General features: G+C 48.7%; 1 protein-coding gene across 1 annotated transcript; it reads right to left on the reverse strand.

The window, feature by feature from the left end:
- Positions 1 to 12,423: 12,423 nt before the first annotated feature.
- On the reverse strand, positions 12,424 to 22,189 carry NOC4L (nucleolar complex associated 4 homolog). Its single transcript, XM_065692659.1, has 15 exons — positions 22,072 to 22,189; positions 21,821 to 21,944; positions 21,623 to 21,729; positions 21,277 to 21,384; positions 20,625 to 20,774; positions 19,937 to 20,036; positions 19,600 to 19,634; positions 19,414 to 19,464; positions 18,772 to 18,883; positions 18,013 to 18,073; positions 17,382 to 17,492; positions 15,937 to 16,100; positions 15,442 to 15,524; positions 14,416 to 14,529; positions 12,424 to 14,099 (listed from the first exon to the last, which is right to left on the reverse strand). Exons 1-15 carry the CDS (start codon positions 22,165 to 22,167, stop codon positions 13,983 to 13,985), a joined length of 1,533 nt encoding a protein of 510 aa, XP_065548731.1. The 5' UTR covers positions 22,168 to 22,189; the 3' UTR covers positions 12,424 to 13,982.
- Positions 22,190 to 22,292: the final 103 nt, after the last annotated feature.

The raw sequence follows: 22,292 nt of genomic DNA on the forward strand, positions 1-22,292 counted from the left end.
ATCTGCTCCAAAACGAAGGATACCATGGTGCCTACGAGGCTGCTTGGTTTAAGGCTGTGGATCAAATGTGCTCTCAGGACAACATCTCTCAGTCACCAGACAACAAACCCACGTTCACAGGCTGCTGTTCCAATGCCTGTTGCACCTCTGCTTTGTGTCTAGGGCTTATGCTTTAGGTGTCTATCTTTTAAGTAACCCAATAATCTTTCCCAGGCCGTGAAACCCCTTTTCTGCCTCATTCTTGCTGCTTTTCCAAGGCTTTACGTTAAAGTGCAGAGCACTGCCAGTACCCGCAGACATAGAAGCTCCTGATCCCTCTGCAGGTTGGAGCAATAGTGCTCAGTGCAAACAAAGTCCTGAGAGCTTCAATGCATCCGGTGACCAGCTTGGATGCTGCCTGCTGCCCAAAGCACGGGCTTTAACGCAAAGATGTGTGAACATAGAGCAGCAGGGAAACCTCTGTATCCTCCACAAGACGCTGGAGCCAGTTTGCTTTGCGGTTTTCCCCACTGGGATTGCTTGTGTCCCCACAGCAAATCCTGGGATAGAAGGAGCAAATCCAGCAGTTCTGACCCTATGGAAAAGGCTTGCGATGAGTGCAGTCTGCCTCGGCTCTGAGGCATCCATCGCACGCGGCAGTGCTGGCTGCTGCTGAGACAGCAGTTAAGGAGGGTTATTAGAGCGCTGGCCATGGAGGTGCCACGGGACACTGACAGTTTCCTGCTTTTGATGGGAAATTACGGCATCTGCTTGTCGGGATCTTGGAAATGAGGTGCGCTTGGAGCCAGGGTTTCCAGACCGGCCAGATTGCTGTCACACAGCGGTCACCAAACGACTGGTTCTCAACCACGCAGCCCTTAAAACCACTCTTGATGCCAGTGGAGCTTTGCACAGAGACTTGCACATTCTCTCCCCTCCTTGTCTTCCTGTCTCCTCCTTCACATAGATCTTGGGTGCAGGTATAGGCGATGCGGGACTCAATGGCAACAGACCAGCAAGCTGTCCCACCCGCTGACCTCATTTCTGACCAGTCACTGCTATACCCCTCCACCACCAAAAAGGAAGAGTAAGTTGACCCACCACCCACCATCACAAGCCCCTGTTGCTTCCGTCACCGGCTTGAACGTCAGATTCCAACTCCTCCAACTCCGCGGATCAGAAGAGGCGGCTCTGTGAAGAGCAAGCGTTGCCTCTGTCTGCAGGGAGCTGAAGGAGATTTCATTGAGCATTTTATGCACAGTTTCAAGATTTAAGGGTTTGATTCAAAATGTTATTGTATCCATTAACAAACCTCAGCTGCTGCACGACAGGAAACAGCCTTTATCAGAAACCCGAAGGCTGGTGGCACACAAGCATCTCTTCCCTCTTCCTTCCTCTAGCAGATAGCTCATCTTTAGGGAAAGCAATTCATCTTAAGTTGAGAAGTACCTTTAAATTGGGTGTGAGAACTGAAACTTATCCCTGATGATGCATCAAGGTTATGGTCACGCTGGAATTCAACTCATTGTTCATCCATGTAACATAGCATGAAGGAGAGGAAGAGAATACACAGATTTGACATCTAAAGCCACCAACAAGCCCACGTGGAAGTTAATCCCAGTGTAGAGCTGTGTCTGCTACGATCTGCAAGCAGTGCTGGACCCAGCAGCACCATCCCCACACGATGCACCACGTTGTCCCACAGTGCTTGGTGCCCGCCTGGCTGTCACCAATCGTACAGCCCCGCGGGGGCCCTGCATGGTCCGCTGCTGCCTGGGGCAGGTTATGGGCCCAGTGTGTTTCCTGCGGCTCTGCTTGCTCGGCTCCTGTGTTCAGAGGACGCAGGCAGGAGGAGCGGTTGCTGTGTGCCTGCTCTCCTGACAGCCCGTGCCTCTTGGGCTCCGAGTGCGCAGCCACGTTCAGGCTCTCGCTGCCTGGCACGTGGCTGAGCTCTCGGCCAGAGCAGCCCTGCAGAGCTGAACCTGCCCGTGCTGTGTGCTGCGAAGGGCAGGCTGCCCAGGGAGCCGCTGCCCAGAGCTCGTGTATGGAGGTGCCACAGCCAGGTCAAGGCCGTGGCCCCTGTGCCAAGGCAGCCGATTAAAAGCACAAATCCAATACAAATAAATACGGCACTTCAATACACAGGCCCTGCTGCTCCCGAAGATAATGGGATGGGAGCTGGTTGCTGTAGCTACAGCGCTAATGGCAAAGAAACCCAGCCTTGCCCAGGGAAGAACATTGTCACCTAGTCCTGCTTTAACCCATGCTGCAGGCGGCTCCTCCAGGCTGCTGCCTTGGCTCTGGCTTTATGGGTTGAGTGGAGACAGGCAGCATTTCCTTGGCCATTAATTCCTTTGCCTTAGTGCTTTGCCTTCGGTACTATTAAGTACTATTGCCTGCCCCCTTTCACTGTGTGACCTGCTCCTGCAGCATCCACGCTGCTGTCAGCACCCTCCTTTATCACAACCCCACCAGGGGTGATCGCTCGTACTCACCTTTCCAAAGCTAGTGCTGTGGGAGAGGGTGGGATGGTGCTGAGCTGATACATGCTCGGGCACATCCGGGGATACTGACGTTATAGACCGGTGGCTTCAGCCCTCAGAGAGAGCTCTGCCTCTTGAATGTAATGAACATAAAGGCACTGGAGGTTTTAAGCCAAATTAATGCAAGTGGCCAATAAACAAGTGAATGCCTGAGCAGTCTGTAAACCCCCTTCACGGGCTCCCTGCTCCAGCTGAACCATAAATCAGTGCTGTGCTGCTGAGGCTGCTGCTGGCTATGGGGCACACACACAGCTCTGGGGCAAGCCTCACAGGGGACGCTGTACCCTGACCCTTCCCGCAGCTCCAGGCTCCAGTTGTTCCCTTTGTCATCGCGGTCATGACACCAAATGCAGCAGGAGAGGAGAAAAGCCCCAACAAAACCAACCAACCAAAGGCAGAATAGGACAGCCCCCACCTCCCAGACGGTTGGAAAACCTGGAAGAACAAAGTAAGATGCCAGGTATTTGTGCTTACAGCGACTGTATCAAGTGCAGGGCATGAAACCGAGCACATCCACAGCACAGACAAGAATTAAACAGCAAATTGAATGCCGTGATCCAATTCTCACCCAACAACAGCGGTAACAAGGGCAGGAAATGGAATGCCTTGACTCAGTTGTCATGACAATGCTCCTGAAAAGTATCTGCCACAGGACAAACTCAGTGCCCGCGTGTGGCTGGAGAGTGCCCAGTTCTGCTGTGCCCCAGCGCTGCAGCTCTTCCTCCCAGATCAGGTTCACACCCCAACATTTACACTTACGGTGATGGATGCAAAGGCAGCAGATGCCAGTGGTGCAGTTTAGAACGTTGCTGTAATGAGTTTTTGAAGCTAGCTCTGCGTCAGGAGCCCCTCAAGCTGTATCATTACGCGTATAATGGGCTAATTGCAACATGGCCACATCATATTCCTATTTTACTCCCATTTTTCATTGCTAATGTGCTGGTAAATAGTGACAAGTACAAATGTTCATAGCAGAAAAAAGCAATGCAAATGCTATTGCCATGGTGGAAAAGAGAAATAACAAACCCAGCAACAGCAAACCCCAGCCTCATGCATGGCTTTTTCCTGCTATCACCTCCTTCTGTGCTGGTCATTGGAATTACATCTCTAGGGTGAAAATGCAGCATATTCATAGAATCATAGAATAGTTTGGGTTGGGAAGGACCTTAAGATCATCACCAACCCCCAGCTCCTTGGAATTCATATTCCTTGGAATATGACCTGTGATTAAGACAATAGTTTTGGCTTTATTATTTGAACTTGTACTATACATACTAAAAAGCATATATAATATAATGTTACCCATAGATTTCATCCTAATATGCATACAATAAAAGGAAGGTGGGAAAGAAAGAAATTGGGTGTCTCTGCCGTTCAGTGCCAGCTTTATTTCAGAGAGGTGCAAGAGCTAACTGGGCAGCAAGGCTGAAACATACCCACTTCCATCCATGAGCTGTCCGGCTGATCAACTTCCCCTCACTCACTCCCCAGCAGCAAATACGTTGCTAACGTCTCTTCCAGATACGGATAAACTGGTGTGATTTAGCGGCTACTGATACCCTTATTTGTGAAAACAGATAGAGGGAGGGAAAGAAGAGGACAAAAGTGAACCAGAACCATGGGAAAGGGCCCCGCTGGGCAATGGACGGTTTGCCCCAGGAGAAAAAATAGGAACGAGGAGTTGCCAGGAGCAGTTTGCCCCAAAGCGTGTAAAACAGGCTCTCTACCTCCTTAATCAGCGCTCCGAGGGCAGAACGAGGCAGAAAGCTTTGCTTGGGTCAGTTCTGCAGGCACAGCTCAAGTTAATCCGAAGCAAAGCAGTGGCTTGAACATATAAATCCCCCAATCACGCTCACAACAGTGCATTACCCTCTGCAGGAGGTGCCCTCGCCCCTTCCCCAGGCTTTGATGAGCTGCTTTACAACTGCCGAGCCTGGAGATCACCTCTCCTGTTGTAACGGCCTCCAGCAAACAGACAATGCTTTAGCAAAGAGGGCTGCATCCCAGCTCCCTCTTGTCCCCTGGAGCAGCCCGTGGGCTCCGCAGGCTCACTCTCTGCGCACAGAGGCTACAAGGCTGCACAAAGCTTTAGGCACGCACCTTCTACAATGGGCCCAGGATAAAGCAGGGCAAGGACCAGTGATGGGTCCCAGAGCACGACACAGCTCCAGCGGTGCTGGGTGCAAAGAACACACACAGGGACAAATGGGCCCAGCTGGCGCTTGTGCCAGCATTGCCTTTGCTGAGCCCATGTTCAAGGGCACCAGCACCGTGCTCAGACAGAGCATGAGCTGGCCCAGGACTCTTGCTGTTAAAAGGAAACAGCCCATTAAATGTGCCTCTTGACATCCTCTCACCCTCGCTGGTGATCTGAGCCCAGCGCAGGCAGTAGTCGCTGGAGCGCCATAATGTGACCTACGAGTCATCAGCAGGGATAGCAGGGACCTGCAAGCCTGCAATTTGCTAGGCATCAAATGGATGAGGATGGCTTGGCAGGTCCAGAATTACAGTGCGAGCAGGAACTGAAGCCTTTACAGAGGAAATTATTATTGTCAGGGTTTTATGGAGAAAATAACCCCCTAGAATGTATTTTAAGGTAGTAGTTTAGACAGGAGCATGATAACATCATCAACCATGAGGGGAAAACTTGAGGCATTTAAAAACACCAGAGCAGAAACAAGAGTGAATTATGACTGCCTCATCTTTCCTAGTTATTTGTTGTCTTAAATGATACATGTGTGCATTTGTAAATATATTCCTTTAATTCCTGTCAGACGGATTTTACAAATGGAAGAGCTCACGGGGCTGCTCTATTAAAGCATAGAAATAGAAACCTGGGAGTGTTTACAGGCAGCAGCTGGAGAGCTCAGGTAAGTGACCACATCGAGACAGGAGATGAAGGTGTTACCACACAGAGCCCGTTCAATTGCAGCCACCAGCGCAGCAGCTTTCCCTTTGAAACCTCCCTCAGCTCCTCCCGTGGGTTTCGGGAGCCACCAGAGCCCTTCGGCGCAGGCAGGTGCCCCATCAGCAGGTTTGATTTGTATGGGGCCTTCTCAGTGGTCCTTTATGCATCAGAACGTATAAAAGCTGCATCAGTGCTGCCCAAGAGCGAGGTTCAGGTACCTGGTTACAGCCACGGGCATGTGGCGAGGTCAGGAGGATGCACCAGTGTGGTGGCCTCCTGCTGCCTCCGTGGAGCAACCAAAGTGTACGTAGGCACAGCCTGAAATGCACCTTGAATCGCACTGCCCAGCGTCCCCCACATGGGGATGAGCCTTTGCTCCGGCACAGCATTGCCTCTGTCTCCTTCTCACAGCAGTCTTCCTGAAGAGTGAAGAGGCAACAACCAGGGCTTTAAGACATTTATCCACGTGCATCTCGGCACAGAGGCAGCCACGTGCTCTTCAGAGCTGACGTGTTGCAACCCATAGGTCTTCCACGTATTGTAATTTAATGTCATAAACAAGTCCTCAGCCAGCCTGGGAGGGGAGCTAAACCATCAGTGGTTCCTGAGCCTCCCTAACCAGGCACTCACCCTGTGACAAGGACTCCTAAAGGAAAGCAGCGGGTCTATAATGGCACAAGGAAAAGCAAGGGGAACCACCGCATCTTTCAGAGGTGGGATGCTGGAAGGTGGCAGAACAGCTCATTTTGGGAGCTATGAGCTCAGCTCCCTGCTCTGCATCCCGGCACATCACCACGGTTTGCGTCTGGTAAAAGAAGATGATGTGATGCTGATTTCTGTCACATAAAGATCTGGACCAGGCTATTTAGAAACTGAGTCTCTGTTAGAGCAACTTCCAGGGTATCTCCACAGCAGAACACCCCCTTTGCTAGGAGAGCACTCCCGTAGCATGAATTATTTCAATGGCTCCATCACTTCAGACAAACCCTCACCATCTGCTTCCCCCTCTAATTACGAATGCAGAAAACATAATTCACAATCAAATCACACAAAAAAAGGACAGAAAATGAGCAATTAAGATGCTCATTCTGCCAGGCAAACCTTCCTCCCCTTCCCAGCCACGCTGCAGCCACCACAGCTCTTGCCTGATACAAACAGGGGCAGAATTAGTCCCAGGCCACTGGAGACTCCAGCCCTGCTGGTTTCTCTGACAGCAGCCTTCCAGGTTTGATCTCATGGACCAAGGACTCTTTAGCACTACTCTGGAGCTGTATTTGCTGATGTCTTGCTAACGCTCAGGACCCTGTTTTCTGAGGGAACAATTCACCTTTCCATTGTACAGATGGATCTTGGATATTTCCCACTCCCTGACTCTCTTCTGGGGTCCTCACAAGCCAACAAAGCCCTGAGGGTTTGGGGGGATAGGCAGGGATTGATGATGATGTTTCCCAGGAGACACCCCAGCCTGAATTCATCGTTGGTGCAATGTCACTGCACTTGGTGAAGTTATCATCCACCGTAACGTGCGTGCTGAAAGGTACATTAACATTCAGGCATTTGTACTCTCTAATACAAGTCCACAGAGGCAATTTCTTGCATGCTCAAAATTCAAGTCTCCTTCTCCTAGCATCATTGGTTTGGAAAGGCTGAAATCCAGCTCTGAGGCTGCAGAAAAGGGGGTGATGCTCTGTTGGGGAGAAGCATCTGACCACTGTGCCTTATCCCACCTACCTGACCCTCAAGACTGGAGGACACACAGCTCTGTCAGTCAGCCTGTCCATCACCAATGCAGGGGCTTTTAGGAGCAACCCAGTGCCCATCAGGTTCATTCGAGAGGACCGGGATCAGGGTTCTGCAGTGGTGCAGAGCAAGGGAGAAAAGCTCAGTTCTATTAATGCCACTCAAGGAATTCAAAGCTCTGCATCTGACGAGCCCCTTCTCTCGGCACGTACACTGGCTCCTGCATGGGCGGAGAAACCCCCCTAGTGAGCCAGCACCCTGACCGCGCTTACCCCCCATCCCTGCAAAAGCCTCATGCTCTGTCCTTGGCAATGCTCAGGTTTCCGTGCTGGGCCTCAAGGAACACACAGCGGATGGTCCCTGCTGTCCCCTCACTGTACCTATGTGCCCTATGGCACAGCCACAGCGCAGGGAAGGGATCGGGCTTAGTTCAAGGGACATGCAGCCAGCACTGCTCTCAGGTGGAACACCCCTGTAACAATAGCACTTTGCCATTGCAGGAGCTTCACCTCGTACAGCAAAACCCCAGCAACAAGTGGGCTGCCACGGACCCAGGCTGAGGGAAGACCTCAGCTGGATCACATCACCAAATAACTTCTAATTCTCCTTTTAAAAGCCTGGTTCTGTCACCTTCCTCCCCTGCTCCCTTCAGAGCTGCTCCATGAGATGCTCATCAGCACGGAGAGCACAAGGCTCTGGTGCTATTTCGGAAATGTCTCCGGGTTTCATAGCAGTTTCACACCATCTTGCAGCAAAGTGGCAGAGGGGATTATGGACTCATCAATACATGAAGCAGAGCCAAGCGCTGGATCACTGGTCTGACCTGAAAGAATAAATAGTGAATCACAGGAATACAGGAGTACCACTGGTTCTGTAAAGCAAGGTCTGTCCCTTGTTCTGTGAGCAGCTCAGTTCCCAGGTTTGCTCGCCCATACCGTGAGCTCAGCATGATAAAAGGAGAAAGCCTTTCTCTACCTGCACTAAACACAGTGCCCAAGGAGGAACCACAGTCCTGATCACTGCTGCAGGTTATCACAGCTCTTGCTTAGTGTCTCCCCAGCCCAATCTGTGTTCCCCTTCGCTGGCCTGAATCAGCTCTTCATGAGCCAACACTGTGGGATGCCACATGAGAAGTGCTGGACGCAAGCAGCAACCCAAGGTCCCTGCAGCTGGCGAGAGCATCCCTTCATCAGCAGCTCCACAGCTTCCTCCCTCAGGAAGCAGCATTTGCCATCAGACTTCTCCAGCAATTAGCAAATGGGGCTGAGATGATTCACGGCTCTCAAGCGCCATCAGAGCTACGACAAGGCCTCAACCAAAAGCCAAGGGTCATGTCACTGTGGCTGGTGGATGGGGACCCGTGGCCAGGAGGTTGATTGGGCCATCAGGCAGTTTGCCATCAAGGGATGATGGCCCGGCTGTGAGACCCGCGATCCGCAGGGTCAACACCCATCACCCGTCACCACACTTTCCTATCCGGAGATTATAAAAGCCAAACAAGAAGACAGGCAACAAGTTATGAATTCAAAGGAGATCTCTTCAAGTGCCAAACTGCAGCTGAACTGTAGTTATGGTTATTACACAGAAATAGACATAAAGCTATAATGAGGATCAACACATTTAATCACAGTCATTCAACAAAACACTGAGTCCATGCAGTTTAGCTATTACCTTTCCACAGCTCTAAAAAGATTTACCATAATTTCAGCTTAATCTGGAATTTTATTATGTAGTTATTTTAATTTCACTTTATATTATCACTGCTTGGAGCCCTATTATCAAGGTAAGATCAGGTTTAGACATAGCAATGATGAATAGCTAGAAACAGCTAAAACAGAAACAGAATCCTGCTCTGTTTTGCTATACACAGTAGAAAACCATCAAGAGAGCCTTTTTGATGTATTATAGAGTGATAAAGATGTAGTTCCTACTGGGTGGCTGGGATGAGGGTTTAATTGGATGCTCCCTCTCCTCATTATTTATCTGTACGTGCATCTCTCAGCCATTGTCAGACTGAAAGCCAGAAGAGACCATGAGACCATCTTCCCTGAGCCCATGGCTGAGATTCAGGCCTGGTTTTTACATACCCTCATGCACGTTTTGCTGAGTAAAGTACTTGTTCAGGCAGAAGGACAAACCTGCACCAGCAGATCCCTCTCCCCTCGTTCTCTCCCTAGCACCAAGGTAAGCTTGTGACCCTGCATCTGCAGCCAGCCAGAGAGTGAGAATGTGACTTTCACAAAGGACACAAGCCTGACAGCGTGGCACAATGACCATACCCTGTGCTAAGAGCTGACCGTGTAGGCAGGGTCTCAGAGACCCAAACCCCCCCAGGGACAGCACTTGGAGAGGAAGAGCTGGTCCACAGCAGCCAACACCAGTGAGCAGTGCAGGTTTCCTGCATGACTGCACCGAGCGCTCCATCTGGCCATAAGGTTTTTGGAGGTGGAATTGTTGCTTGGGTTGAAGGGACTTCTGAGAGCAAGCCTGGCACTTGGGGCTGCGGTCTTTGCCCTGCTGGTGTATGCTTTGCTACCCCAGTTCCTCAGTAAGGAACCTTGGGGAGCATTAAACACAGCCAAGTGATCTAAAGCACAAATCTACATCTCATCTGCCATGACATTTAAAGCATACATTTAAATGCTATCCTGAATCAGAATATATTTCTAAATTGGGACTGAAAATCTTCAGGGCACGCTTTAAAACCACATAAGGATGAAATGCCACGTGTGGCTACTTTGGGAAGAATCAGGAGAAGGCTGTTCACACAGCACAGCAATGCAGCATCAGCAAGCAAAGCATTCACTGACACAGGCTCAGCCATTGCAGCTGGTGACACACAAGTGCCACGGCACAACAGGGTCATGGCAAGGCAATTTCCTAGGCAGATCCACCATACATCCCATTAACGCTTGCTGGGATTTAGTCTCCTGCGTAGTTACACATCATCCCCGCTGCACTGATGTTCCAGCCCGGGTGGGCACACGTATCCCCATGGGAGCTGCAGGAATCGAGATTCAGGTTCGACGTCCAGCAAAGGCGCTGCTCGCTGCCTCTCCTGCACAGCCAGACGGGTGCTGAGGGAGCCGTGCTCTGAGCAGAGCCTGGCCCGGTCTGCACCGTCCTCTAGTGGCCACCAGCCCCGATTCGCTGGCCCCGAGGGTAGGAGGAGCGGGCAGAACCTCTGGGCAGCTCCGGCCAGGTCGGCCCTGGCTGCAGCCCCATCCCACAGCCCTCAACTATCTCTGCATCGAAGTGGTGGGACACAAACCCGACGTTACCGAGAGACCGCTGCTCTTTCTGATCTCTGACTTGGTTTCAAACCAGAGGCTTTCAATCTGCTTTTCTCCATGATCATGCACGCTGACAGCTTCTAAAACCAGTCTTGTAACACTGAGGTAAGTGACCAGAAGTGGATGAAAATCCTGAATAGCGATTGCCTACTGCCCAGCTCTGTATAGAACCCTCAGGGCAGCATTCTCCCCTACACATGCAGAGAGGCAGCTTGGAGAACCACTCCCCCCCTACCCCCAGCTGCTCTCCATGGCCTGGGTACTGCAGAGGGCCACACAGGATGGCTCCCAGCTTCCCTGGCCTCTGTGACACAGCCTGGCATGCTCCACATCAGCAACTCAAGACCATGAGGACCAAAGCCCCTGTGCAAAAGTTGCCAGTGACAGCAATGCCCCCCAGGAGAAAGATGGGAGACTCCAGCCTTCTTGGGCAGAGAACAGGGAGGATTGCTGCTGGGAAAACAATCTCTGCTGCCAAGTATGAAATCAAGAGAAAGTTTGAAGTAAATAAGGCCATAAATCTCTGATAAGCTGAAAGAGAATAAAAGCTCCCATCACTATTTATACACAGCTCCTCAAAGATAACAGGAGTTCGTTTACTAAATACCTTTGAAAAACTAAGCCTTCAGGCAGAAATGGTCCAGAGGAAGCATTTCAGCCAGGCAGGATGATGCTTCAGAAGTCATTCTAACAAGGAAAAGCTTCACAGGAGAGGACTATATCTCTGGAAGCAGCCACACACTATGGCTTTAGACATGATGCACTGAGTGCAGGAAGCCAAGCCCTGGGACAGGATGCAGGAGTGGATCTGTTCCAGCTCTGAGGCCTGGAGCCATCCCATGGACCACGAGGCTGGTGAGCTGTCAGACACCCTCAGGCACGCATCAAAGATCACCATGTACCGGCCCACAGACCCAGCCAAGCTCTGGGCGCACGCTGGGTAACAGCAGCATCAGTGACGATGGCTGCAGACACCCCTGCTGCCAGCACGCAGCCCCCCCAGGGCTGACACGGCGGTGGGATTTCGCCTGCTGCCTGCATCCCTTGCCCTGGCCTCCCCCTGTGGGACACAGCAGCAAATGTCACCCACATCTACTCTCAAGGCTCACTGAACTCCAGGAACCATTGCTTAGGTTGCAGGAGGACCTTACCTGGGTAGAGCAGCACACCCAGCAGAGACCCATCTCTTCACCAGCCGGCCTTCCACTCAGGAACTGCAGCTCCTGGTCATGAAGCCTCTATTTTCAACACCACAGCACATGGTGTCTCCTGTCTCCAGCAGAGAGAACTAAAGTGTAAATCCTCACTCTCCCAATCTGCAGGAAACTGATACAGGTAGACACATAATGATTCATTCACTTCATGTCTCAGCCCAAGACTCTTTCATCCAGGATTCATGGCTGGTGAAACACTGAAGATGTTGGTACCTTCATGGACTTCCTCCTGGGAAAACGCAAACTCCCCACTTCCAGTAGCACTCCCTTTTCAAGGTATATTGATATTTTAGTCTGGTCATTTGGCCCCAGAGATGCAAGGCTCTGCCCACAAGGAAGCAGGAGGCTGTATCAGAAGGCAGAAGCTGCTACTTTCCACCACTCCCCTCCAACTCCATTTGCCCGATGTCTGCGATATTCTTGTTTGGTGCCAGGAGACCCCAAGACAACAGAGAGTGGCAAACACTTACACCAGCCCTTTGGAGGCTTTGTTGACAGAAAGACTCTGCTCACCCTCTGTCCAGATATAGAAACCCAACCAAACTCCCTCATTTTCAACACCACAAGACGTGGACTTGCCCCATGCCCAAATGGTTTAATATTTGTGCATTAAGAAAGAATCCTGACAATCCTGAGTGTCAATACTATGAAAGCTGTGAATGACACTGCCCAGCAGCAACTTCAGACAGATGTAACTGGGCCAGCCTGGGTAAAACAAAAAGATGCAGAGAAAAGTATTCAAAATATATGCTCATTCTTTTCAATATTTAATATATTCACTCATTTCTTCTGAAAGGTGTTAGACTTAGACACTTCTTTCAAAAGCAGCCATGTGGTCCTCACTACTATAGCATCAGAGCACTTCAAAACGCTTACCAAACACATACATACAACATACATAAGATATAGGGAGATACATTTTAGAGCTGAAATAGAAGGCTTGTGTGAACCTGAACAGAGGACTCTCAAGTTGTAAGTTACTATCTCAGCCATTCTGCATTCTTACCAGACACCAGAAGTCAAAGAAAAACAAAGCAGGCTGCCCAGGGAGGAAACAGGATTGCAAGCTCTGTACTCCGAGGACATGTCCATTGTTAGGAAAGCATGAAGAAAACCTAACACTTAGGATCTCCAGAACAGCTGCAGCTCTCCCTGACTTAAACTTGTCTGACAGAAATGACATTTCTTGGCCTCCACTTTCTTGACTGCATTTTCTCCCCCACAAACCATGATTTTCAAATTATGCAAAGTCTAACAAGATAACATTGTTGGAAATAATTAGACAAAAAAAAAAGGCCCTGAGTTTATCTGTGTTCTGAATAAGCTCAAACTTAAAACCCTGGGGAAAAGCCAAAACCAAAAACCCTATCGGAACTTCTGCATGACTTCTGCATGGAACTATAGGAAAAACCCAAATTAACAAAAGCACCTACTATCAATGGACGAGTTAAAACTCCATTAGAACCTGGTTACACACTGGCCAGAGCTCCTACAACACTTGCAGGCTGCAAGCGGAACTACAGCAAGCTGCTTAGCAATCTGAAGCAAAAATCTAGGGTTAGACACACATCTCAGTGCACGTCACTTGGCCTCCCTGCTGCAGGAGGCACCAGGATTTCCAAAGCCCACAAGCATTTTGAATTAAGCAACCTTACAGCACAAGACGGATGTAGATGAAAGAACATCAGCAACACTTCATAGTTGGAATTACTGATCATCATCCATGAGTTGTTTTTGACAAACCAGAGCTTTCAGTGCCTCACACATGGGAGTGTTCAGACGAGTACATAGGAAACTAAATATCTCTCTGAATACATGGGTTCTAAAGTGTATATAAAAAAATACAATTAGGATATCACCAGGTGTTTACAGCTGTTTGTTGAAGTCTCTTGCTACAAACAGGCTGTCAGCTCTAGTACAAAAATAACACATCTGAAAGGTAAAAGGAGCAGTCAGAGACCACAAATACCCTCAGTCCCATTGAATGGCAGCAAGATGGGCTGACGGTGCACTTACTGACCACAGTCAGCATCAGCAGCTTTGGAATGCCAGCAATGAACAAGTCCAGAAAACGTTGCTCTGAGGAAAATCCAAGCATCAGGTGGCAGTACACAAGCATGAAAAACAAAGGGAAGTCCACCCATGGGTAGTGGCAAAGGCTGCTGAAGGCGGCTGCACCTTTCTCAAGCAGTCCAGCTCTCCTCACATGGTGGTACTTCTAAGGCAGAATTGCTGAGCACAGTGGGAGCTTTGTGCATGTCCCTAAGATCAGTCGGCTGTGCGGATGTGTTTGCAGGAGATCACATCAATCCAAAGAAAAGTGCTCTGCAAAAACATCATTCTTCTTCCCAAACAAGCCTCGCACTTGCTCAAACTCCAGGGGCACGTCAGTCACCTTCTTCTTTACTTCTTTATCAAAAAGCTACAAATCAAAAAACCAGAAGATATTGGTAAAACTCAGTACAAGCTCTTCACCCTGGCTGATACCATTGCTCACTCCAACCTCTTAAAAGATCTAGTAAAAAAACCCTTTTATATAAAAGCCTTCCCTGTTACCATCACTGCTCGTGCTCCATTATTTAATGGACATTTTCCTGTTTGTCCCTGGCTCCGATTAACCAAGTCAGTCTAGCTCCCTCCCCAGCGGCAAGGCTGATGAACAGGACACAGCTATTGCATTCAGGAGCCAGGCTCCTTTCCTCTGGTTCCAATCATTCACAAAGGCACAGCAACACTACCTCATAAGCTGAGAGGTCCAGGAGTCCTGATATGTCATCCTCCATTTCAGACAGAGACTGGTTCAGGATAGCAGCTGCCTTGGCCACCTCTGGGTGATAATGGCTTTGTAAAGTCTGCAAAAGCAAGACAAACAGGAGATGGTCCAGTAAACAGAGGGTAATACACATCCATATGGATTCCCACAAAGGTATCTGCCCCTTTGGTGGTCCGATCTTCAGTGAACATCGAATTCTGGCAGGAGCAAGTCTGCTGTACTGTGTTACCATAGAGCTTCAAGAAATCCCGATTTCAGCCATCTGTCACACACATCAAAGGCCCCTCTCACCCCATTCAAATCCAGCTCAAGAGAGATGGGACTCTTCCACAGGTCATGCCTACAATGTACAACCCAACTCTGTTACCTCCCATTGCCCTGATGCTGCAGCCAAGCTCCAGCTCTCTGGACTTCCTGGCTCTTGCACAACATTCTTGTTGCTGTTTCAGCCCCTTACACAAAACCCTTGTAGCATTTAAATGAAAGTGATAATCCTGGCATTAGGGTTTTAGAACCATCAGGAGTAATTTAACCAACTTCAACCTTCATGCGCTATCCTACAAATGATCCAGGTGAAAGGTGAACTTTACAATCTTCTCTAGCATTTTTAAACCCATTTCTACAGGATGACCTAGCTGTACCCAATTAATTTCCATCAGTGCTCAGCAAGTTCCTCTCTCCCCTCCACAGCAAATAAAAAGCCTCATAGATTTTCAGCTATTTAGTCTGTTTCAGCTGTTAACTGCACACTTTTTAGCTGCACAGTCAGCTGTGTGCTCACAAGCCCCTAATAGACAAGTACATGAAATCCTTTGCCTCTTAGGCTAGGACAGAAAAGGGTGCAGAGTAAAGGATCATCCAGAAGCTCACTGCATTTGCAGGACATACCTCAGCAGGTTCGTGTAAGTGGGACTGCCAACATGTGTCAAAGAAGCAGCAAAGTTGTAAGAAACCCATACCAGATGTAGAAGTTCCTTTTTAACTGACATACCTGAATCTCCCAGAGAGAGCTTTCTAAAGCCCTGCTTTTGGATGGCTCCTCCTCCTCCATAATATATGGATCTTCTGAAATATCTAAGGAAACAGAGAGCAAATACCTCCTGTGTGATGTGTGTAACACCAAAGGGAACAAAGAGACCCAGAGTGACGCCGCAGAACAAGACAAACTCAGTGTCAGTGTCTCAGCTTCACCAGTCCTTTTGCACTTGGAAGCAGCCTGGGTCAGTGTGTCAGGCTCAAAGCAGCCTTCAGCCAGGAATCACGACAACTGGAGAACCAACTGTGAGGCTCGAGGTCAGAGGAGCAATGCAGGCAGGTCTTCACAGTTACAGAACTGGCAGGAGCAGCCTGCTGGCTTCTCACAAACTCAAGGCACAGAAAGACCCTCTAAACCTCAGAACTGGGATCTCACCTCCTCCACAGGAATCCTGCTCTTTACATTGTCTCAAGGCAGAACACAGAACTCTCTGCCCACCTTCCCCCTTACCTTCTGGCCCATTAGGCCTGTGTACTAGCACTTTGCATGAGGGGTGCCTCCGAAAGAGGTTACAGATGAAGGGAATGACCATGAGCAGAGCCTCAGGAGGAGCAGTGAGGGCCAGCCGGGAGAGGCGCTTTATAAAGGCTGCCACCAGGTACGCTGGCAGGTGACTGTTGGAAAGGAGACAGAAGAAACCAGCTTGTAAAAGTCCTATCAAGTGAGCCTCACCAATCCAAACAGCAGGTCAGCATAAAAATCTGTGGGGCTCTTCAGGTTTTTTGGGCTATGGAATAAAGAGAAGCTATTAGAATTCTGATTTCAAGCAGCAATATAGGCTCTTGTGTGCTCTCTGGAAGAAATCTGTGAGCATTTCCATTCAGTGCATGAATAATCTCAAACCAATTCAATCCAGATGCATGGCACCACTCCAGGCACTTGTCAAGCACAGCTCTGGTACGTGGTCATTCACATGGCAGTCTTTATTCAGTCCTTTTATAAACTTCTGGGTTTATACATTTGGCCAGGCAAGCACTTCTTCTCATGTCATTTTTTGGGTTTAATTAATACACAGGCCATGATGTTAAATTTACATAATACTTTCAGGACTAAAGCAAGCACTGCAGCTGTTAATGGGAACATTAGGCTGCTGTAATGTAAATGTGCAGGGTAAGGGTTTTTTTCTAATGGTAAAAATGCAAATTTCTAACAGCTATCAGCTCATCCAGGCACTTTTTTCAGGTCAGAAGAACCAGGATGAAAAATGACATTTTTCAGCCACTCAGCCTTCAGCCCTAGGGCTTCTTACACTTGCAAGGCTCAGCAGAGCCACCCCATAGGACACCATCTGTCAGACCTTGTTACTCTCTCCAAGGTACACGATGGACACAAGCAGCCTGATATTAAATGCTCAGTGCTGAACTGTAAAGCATTACTCTTAGTTTATTTTCTAACATATGACGGCAACTATATGACCAGCTGCTTATCTCGTTTCTTCCCTGTATACGATGATTTGACAGGATCAAGACAGACTGTCAAACACTTCATATTTCAATGTCAGATGTCTGCAAAAGGTCATCAATTTATCAACAGCTCTATCACCTACAAAAAGCCTGTGAATGTTACTTTTCCATATTCATAAAGACTGACAGAAAAATCACCACCTTCAGCCAAATGGAATACAGATCAAAATACATCCATAATCACTTGCAGATCAAACTCAGATCACTAACTGCATTTTCACTTCCTGAAACTAGATGTTGTATGGCAAATCTTCAGAAATAGCACATGAAAAATTACACACCACTACAATAACACCCTTAGATTCAGTTTTCTCAGTAAACATGAATCTAATCCAGTAGGCACACTGAATATGTAATATCCAGACGTGGGGGACTGTTCAAGAATAACAGAAAAGCAGGAGGAAAATATGTGAACATAAAGATGCTACTTACGATGAAGACAAAAACAGATCAAGCAAATGGAAGAAGCGGGCTCTGTACTTCACATGATATATAGAAGGGTCTAAAAGACTGTACAGCTTTTTGTAGAAGTCAGGATATTCCCTGTTATAAAACAGGAAAAAAACATCTGTTAGTGGTGGGACTACACTGTGCCTAAATGTTTCTGTGCTTTCATTACAGACCACTGCTGTGCTCTGTTTAGCTTTCTTAGTCTCCTCTCTACAGCCACCACTTGAAAACAAGCTGTAAGGAGAATTTATGGCTCTAGCAGTGCCCAGCCATTTTCAGGATGTGAAGCTATGTCCACTGACTGCAAATGGTACACGATCCAGTGAAAGGCACACTAAAGACTATTGCTTCACTATGTAATCAGATCAATGGAAATTGATTTTCAAGTGCTGAGCAGCCACAGTCTGGAGAAGAGCATATTTAGGCTCAGCTGAAAATAAAGCCAGACTACCAAAAGAGCTAACATCCAAACAGCTGAGCCTCTGGTGCAGTTTGGCTCTCTCATGGGGAAATTTAAAGCCTGCAGCTGTGGAGAATCCATTTCCATTCCTTAACATAAAGATATAAATGCAAACCCCCATGTTCCTTTAAACAATACGCTCTTTTTACTTACAGATTATGTTGATGAATCAGAATAAATAATCCATTTAAGGCTAAAAGACTGATTGCTCCACCTGTAGGAAAGCAGGCAGGTATCAACGCAATAAAAATTAAACCAAACCCAAAAACTGATCAGCTTCAACTTGATTCTATTGTAAAACCTCCCCAGAAGGACCACAAAACTAAAAGTACCTGAAATCAGAGAACAGAGAATCAGAGAAACCTGAAATCACGATGGCTGTAAGGTGACACAATTTCATCTAAAAGCATGCAGAGGGTCACACGTTTCTTACAAAGATTAGACTGTGGGACTTACAAAGATTAAACTTACAAAGATTAAACTAAGAAACAGACTCTGAAAGACAGAGACACAAAAACATGATGCTCTAATCCTTCAATAAAGCCACACTGGCAGGCAAAGGTCTTAGGATACCCCTGTAGGAATCTTTGCGTCCTGTGTCCCAATGCAACCCAGGTATCAGCAGTGCTGGCTGAACTCTATTTAAGAGATCACTCCAGTATTCTACTCTTCCCAAGGCTTTAAATACTATTTTCTTTACACACAAGGAGCAACAACATTGACAAACAGAGGTAAAAACATCTCATTTTTAGTGACAGTGGAGTGCACCCTTGTTCCTTAGCTTCATCCCAGCCAAAAGCACATCTGTTTCATCATCTATGCCATGGTGCTGCATCTAGCAGACCTTCCAAGTCCGTATGTATCATGTTGCAGGTATGTATCACATACGACAAAAAGCCTCGTTTCACTCACCTATGCCATAGGCCAGCGTTAAGAAATCTATCATGAGAGTGGGTTCATTCATGTAAGGCAGGATGGAGTCATGCAGAATAACGAGAACTTTTTTGTAGAGGCCAGCGGGTAGCTGTGAAGGATGACACAATACAGTCAAACAACCATTGTGAGAGAACTCTGAGAGCAACAGCAACCCATGGTTCAAAAAGGCAACACACAAACAAAAGGGAATGTGCCAGGACAATATAGCTTTCAGCAACAGCTCCCAAATATGAGAGCTTACAAGTGATACATGACCATCAAGTTCACTGAAAGCAGCAAGTGCTCACAACTAAAAGTGTCATCACAGCTCAGATGGGAAAGTCACTAGCAATAAAGCTTGGTAGCCTTCAACATGTGAAAAGAGATTGTTATTGCTGCAGGTCACTCCTTGGGTTAGATTTGTTTAAGTTGGAAAAAAAAGAGGCCGAGACTAAGGAGAAGAAACAGATCCTACATGAGGTCATGTTTCTTGGCAGAACAACCCAGCAGAAGTGGTGACTGCGCTGTTCTCATCCAACACTGAAATAGTGGGGTCCTACCAGGAGCTCCATGCAACGACAGCCTCTAAAGATTAGCGACAGAAGAGTGGTACAGATCAGTGGCAGAAGGAACACTCACCTTGTACTTCAAGAAACTGAGCCACATTTTTTCAAAGGCCTGCTTGTGTGCCTTAAAACAGAATTGCAGTGAGTTAACTGGTGTAGGTAAAGCTACACCAGTAGCTACTAGTACACTACTGGTGTAGGTAAAGCTCTACTTTAAGTAGATAAAATTTCAACTCTTAAACACCAAACAAATACTTACCTGCAGCTTTGACACTTTCAGTTCCTCCCAGTTGTCTATGAAGAAAGGGGAAAGAGATGCTGAACTTGAAATAGATGTTTAAAAAACTTAAGATGACCCTTTTTTTACTTAGTCCTTTGATACCCTAAAAATCTAGGCTGAAGTCCTTGTCTTGATACAAGTCCATGACAAACCCCACTGCAGACTGAGGAATGTGGATTTTGTACTGCTGTTTAGAATCACTGTGATCACAGCAGCACATGTTTTCCATAACCAAACAATATAAGTCTTTACACAATAAAAATTTTAAATCTGATATTCTTTTCCATACACAGTTCATCACATGGAGCTCACTAACCTTGCTTCACCAGAAATTTGACCATGTCACTCTCTTTGTTCGGCATGTTAATGGGTGAAATGAGGGAAAATACATTCTGCTGGTAAAATGGCAGAGGCCTCTGAGAAAAAAGCATATAATTAAACATGAAGCAAGTTCCACAAGAGACAGCACGATGCTGGCTTCAGTACTGTCCTATCTCCTAAGCACTGTGCGCATCTAGCAAAGAAAAAGGAAAGGAAAAATGCTGAACAGCTGAACTACATACTGGTATATTCTATTGCCAGCTTGTCCTGGAGCATTATCTGTTTGCACAACACAAAACCTATTTCTGAACTAAAGAGATGGAAACTGTTTCTAGTTTAACAAAATTGGTGGATCCAATTAAGGAAAACAGACTCTTCTTCTGCACCAAAGAGAGAACAGACGTAAAAGTTCTGTGTGTGCCACCCACACTGCAGACACTTGAGTAAAACAGAAGCTAGAACCCAGACCAGAAGGATCTGCAGGAACGATGTGTCTTGAACTACTGTCAATTTGAGACTGAAGAGTCATAGAAAATAATTAAAACCCAATGCCTTCGAGTAAGCACACTCATTCCTCTTGCTTCCAGACCTTTCCGTATACCACTAGTCTCTCTCTGCTTCACACACGACACACCGTTTCAGAGCAGTTTATCTGGGCCCACCTCAACAAGAACATTTGTTACCTCTTTTGTCTTCTGCATGACTTGTCCAATACTCTCAGTGACTGCCCTTATGACAAAGTACCGAATGTCATCATACTCCATGTATTCTTGAAAGCGAGAGATGAGCAGTGAAGCATCCTCGTTCAAGGGCAGCAAGCCATCAACAACTACCTAACAAAAGGTTGGTAAAGGAAAGCAACAAGTCAGACTCTACTGGAGTAGACAGAGAGCTGAGCTGGCTGAGGCACCCTCCTGTCCTTCTGAAAGGCAGACAGCTTGGTTGTGGGCTGCTTTTTCCAGGGCAAAATCACAAGCCATTCTGACAGGCCCTCCCAACCTCCACAAGGGGCCCCTTCCATCAAAGACAATGTCATTTAGAAAAGACGCAGTGGCTGAACCAGGGTCAGCACCTTCCCTCTCATGTCCCTGTCCTCACGAGTGCGGCCAGGGACTCCAAAAAGCGACTCCAGGACCGGTACTTCATAAACACTCAGGAACCCAGCTCACACCTGGCATCTCACCAGGGACAGACGCTCTCGGTGCTCTTCCAGACCACCACGTTCCCCTGGCACTGAGAACCTCCTAGGCTGATGTTTTAGTACTGGAGAAGGTGTGCATGTGAGGTTGCGAGCCATCAGGTAACTGACAAGAGGAACTTAGTTCTGCAGCTTACCTTAAGAAGGTCACGAGGAAAAGTTAAACTCCCCTTCCACTCTACTTTGATCAGTGGGTATCGTGCCTCCAACTCAACAAACTTCATCAGGGTGCACAGCGACAATTCCTTTAAAAAGAAGACAAAACCCCACCTCAACCAGGACACCGGGGCTCAGACCCAAAGGAGAGAGAATGACCTATGCTCCTCACTAAGAATGCTGCAAGCCTGGTGAGCAGGGGTGAGCCAGAGCACCAGCAACATCCCACAGCGCTGCTGGCCCTTCCACGTTGAGCTATTAGAGCCATAAATGCTTCTGCATCGCAAGGGACCCCTATGTGCCCTCAGCGGCAAGCTCGGGACCTACCTTGACCTGGAAGGCATCGTGCCCCATGAGCTCCGCCAAGCAGTCCACGCACTCCTTGTAGCGGTGCCTCATCCATATCTTGTACTTGTCCTCAGCGCTGCAGGTATCTGAGGGTGAAGCACACAGCTCTGAGAGCGCGGAGCGGCGGGGCCAGACCCAGCGAGGCGCGACCCAGGCCCGCGGCCGCTCCCCACTCACCGGCCAGAGAGGCCTCCTCGGCGGGCAGCGGGCCCACGAACAGCTCCCTGCGCTCCAGCAAGGCCCCGAAGAGCCGGCTGCAGGCCCTGCCGCCGCACAGGATGTCCTCCTCCTCCTCCCGGCCCTGTAAGAGCGCGTCCATGAGGGGAGGCCGGCGAGCGGCGAGCGGCGAGCCGCGGCCCTCACCCCTCAGCGCCGCCGCACAGCCCGCCCGGCCCCGGCCCGCTCGCTCCCCGCTCCCCTCTCCGCACCGCCAGCAGCTCCAGGATCTCGAAGACGCGGTTGGCATTGCTGCGGCTGCCCAGCACGGCCTCCAGGCAGGCGGCCACCGCGGCCGCCCGCGCCATGCTGCCGGCGGAAGGGCGGAGCAGCAGCCACGGCCGCTCCGCCCGAAGGCGGGGCCGGTCCCGCAGCCGCCGCCGCAGCGAGCCGGGCACCGCCCGGTGCGCCCGGGTTACAGAAGGCAGAGCAC

This window comes from Lathamus discolor, chromosome 12 (genome assembly GCF_037157495.1).
Source record: "Lathamus discolor isolate bLatDis1 chromosome 12, bLatDis1.hap1, whole genome shotgun sequence".
In the NCBI taxonomy this organism is placed as follows: domain Eukaryota; kingdom Metazoa; phylum Chordata; class Aves; order Psittaciformes; family Psittacidae; genus Lathamus; species Lathamus discolor.

Excerpts from the sequence above, each read along its gene's own strand:
- NOC4L (XM_065692659.1), bottom strand. The coding sequence starts at position 22,167 with ATGGCGCGGGCGGCCGCGGTGGCCGCCTGCCTGGAGGCCGTGCTGGGC. Across the intron at positions 21,945-22,071 it reads AGATCCTGGAGCTGCTGGCG|GGCCGGGAGGAGGAGGAGGA; the intron begins GTGCGGAGAGGG and ends GCGCTCTTACAG. Across the intron at positions 20,037-20,624 it reads TCATGCAGAAGACAAAAGAG|AGGCCTCTGCCATTTTACCA; the intron begins GTAACAAATGTT and ends CTTTTTTCTCAG.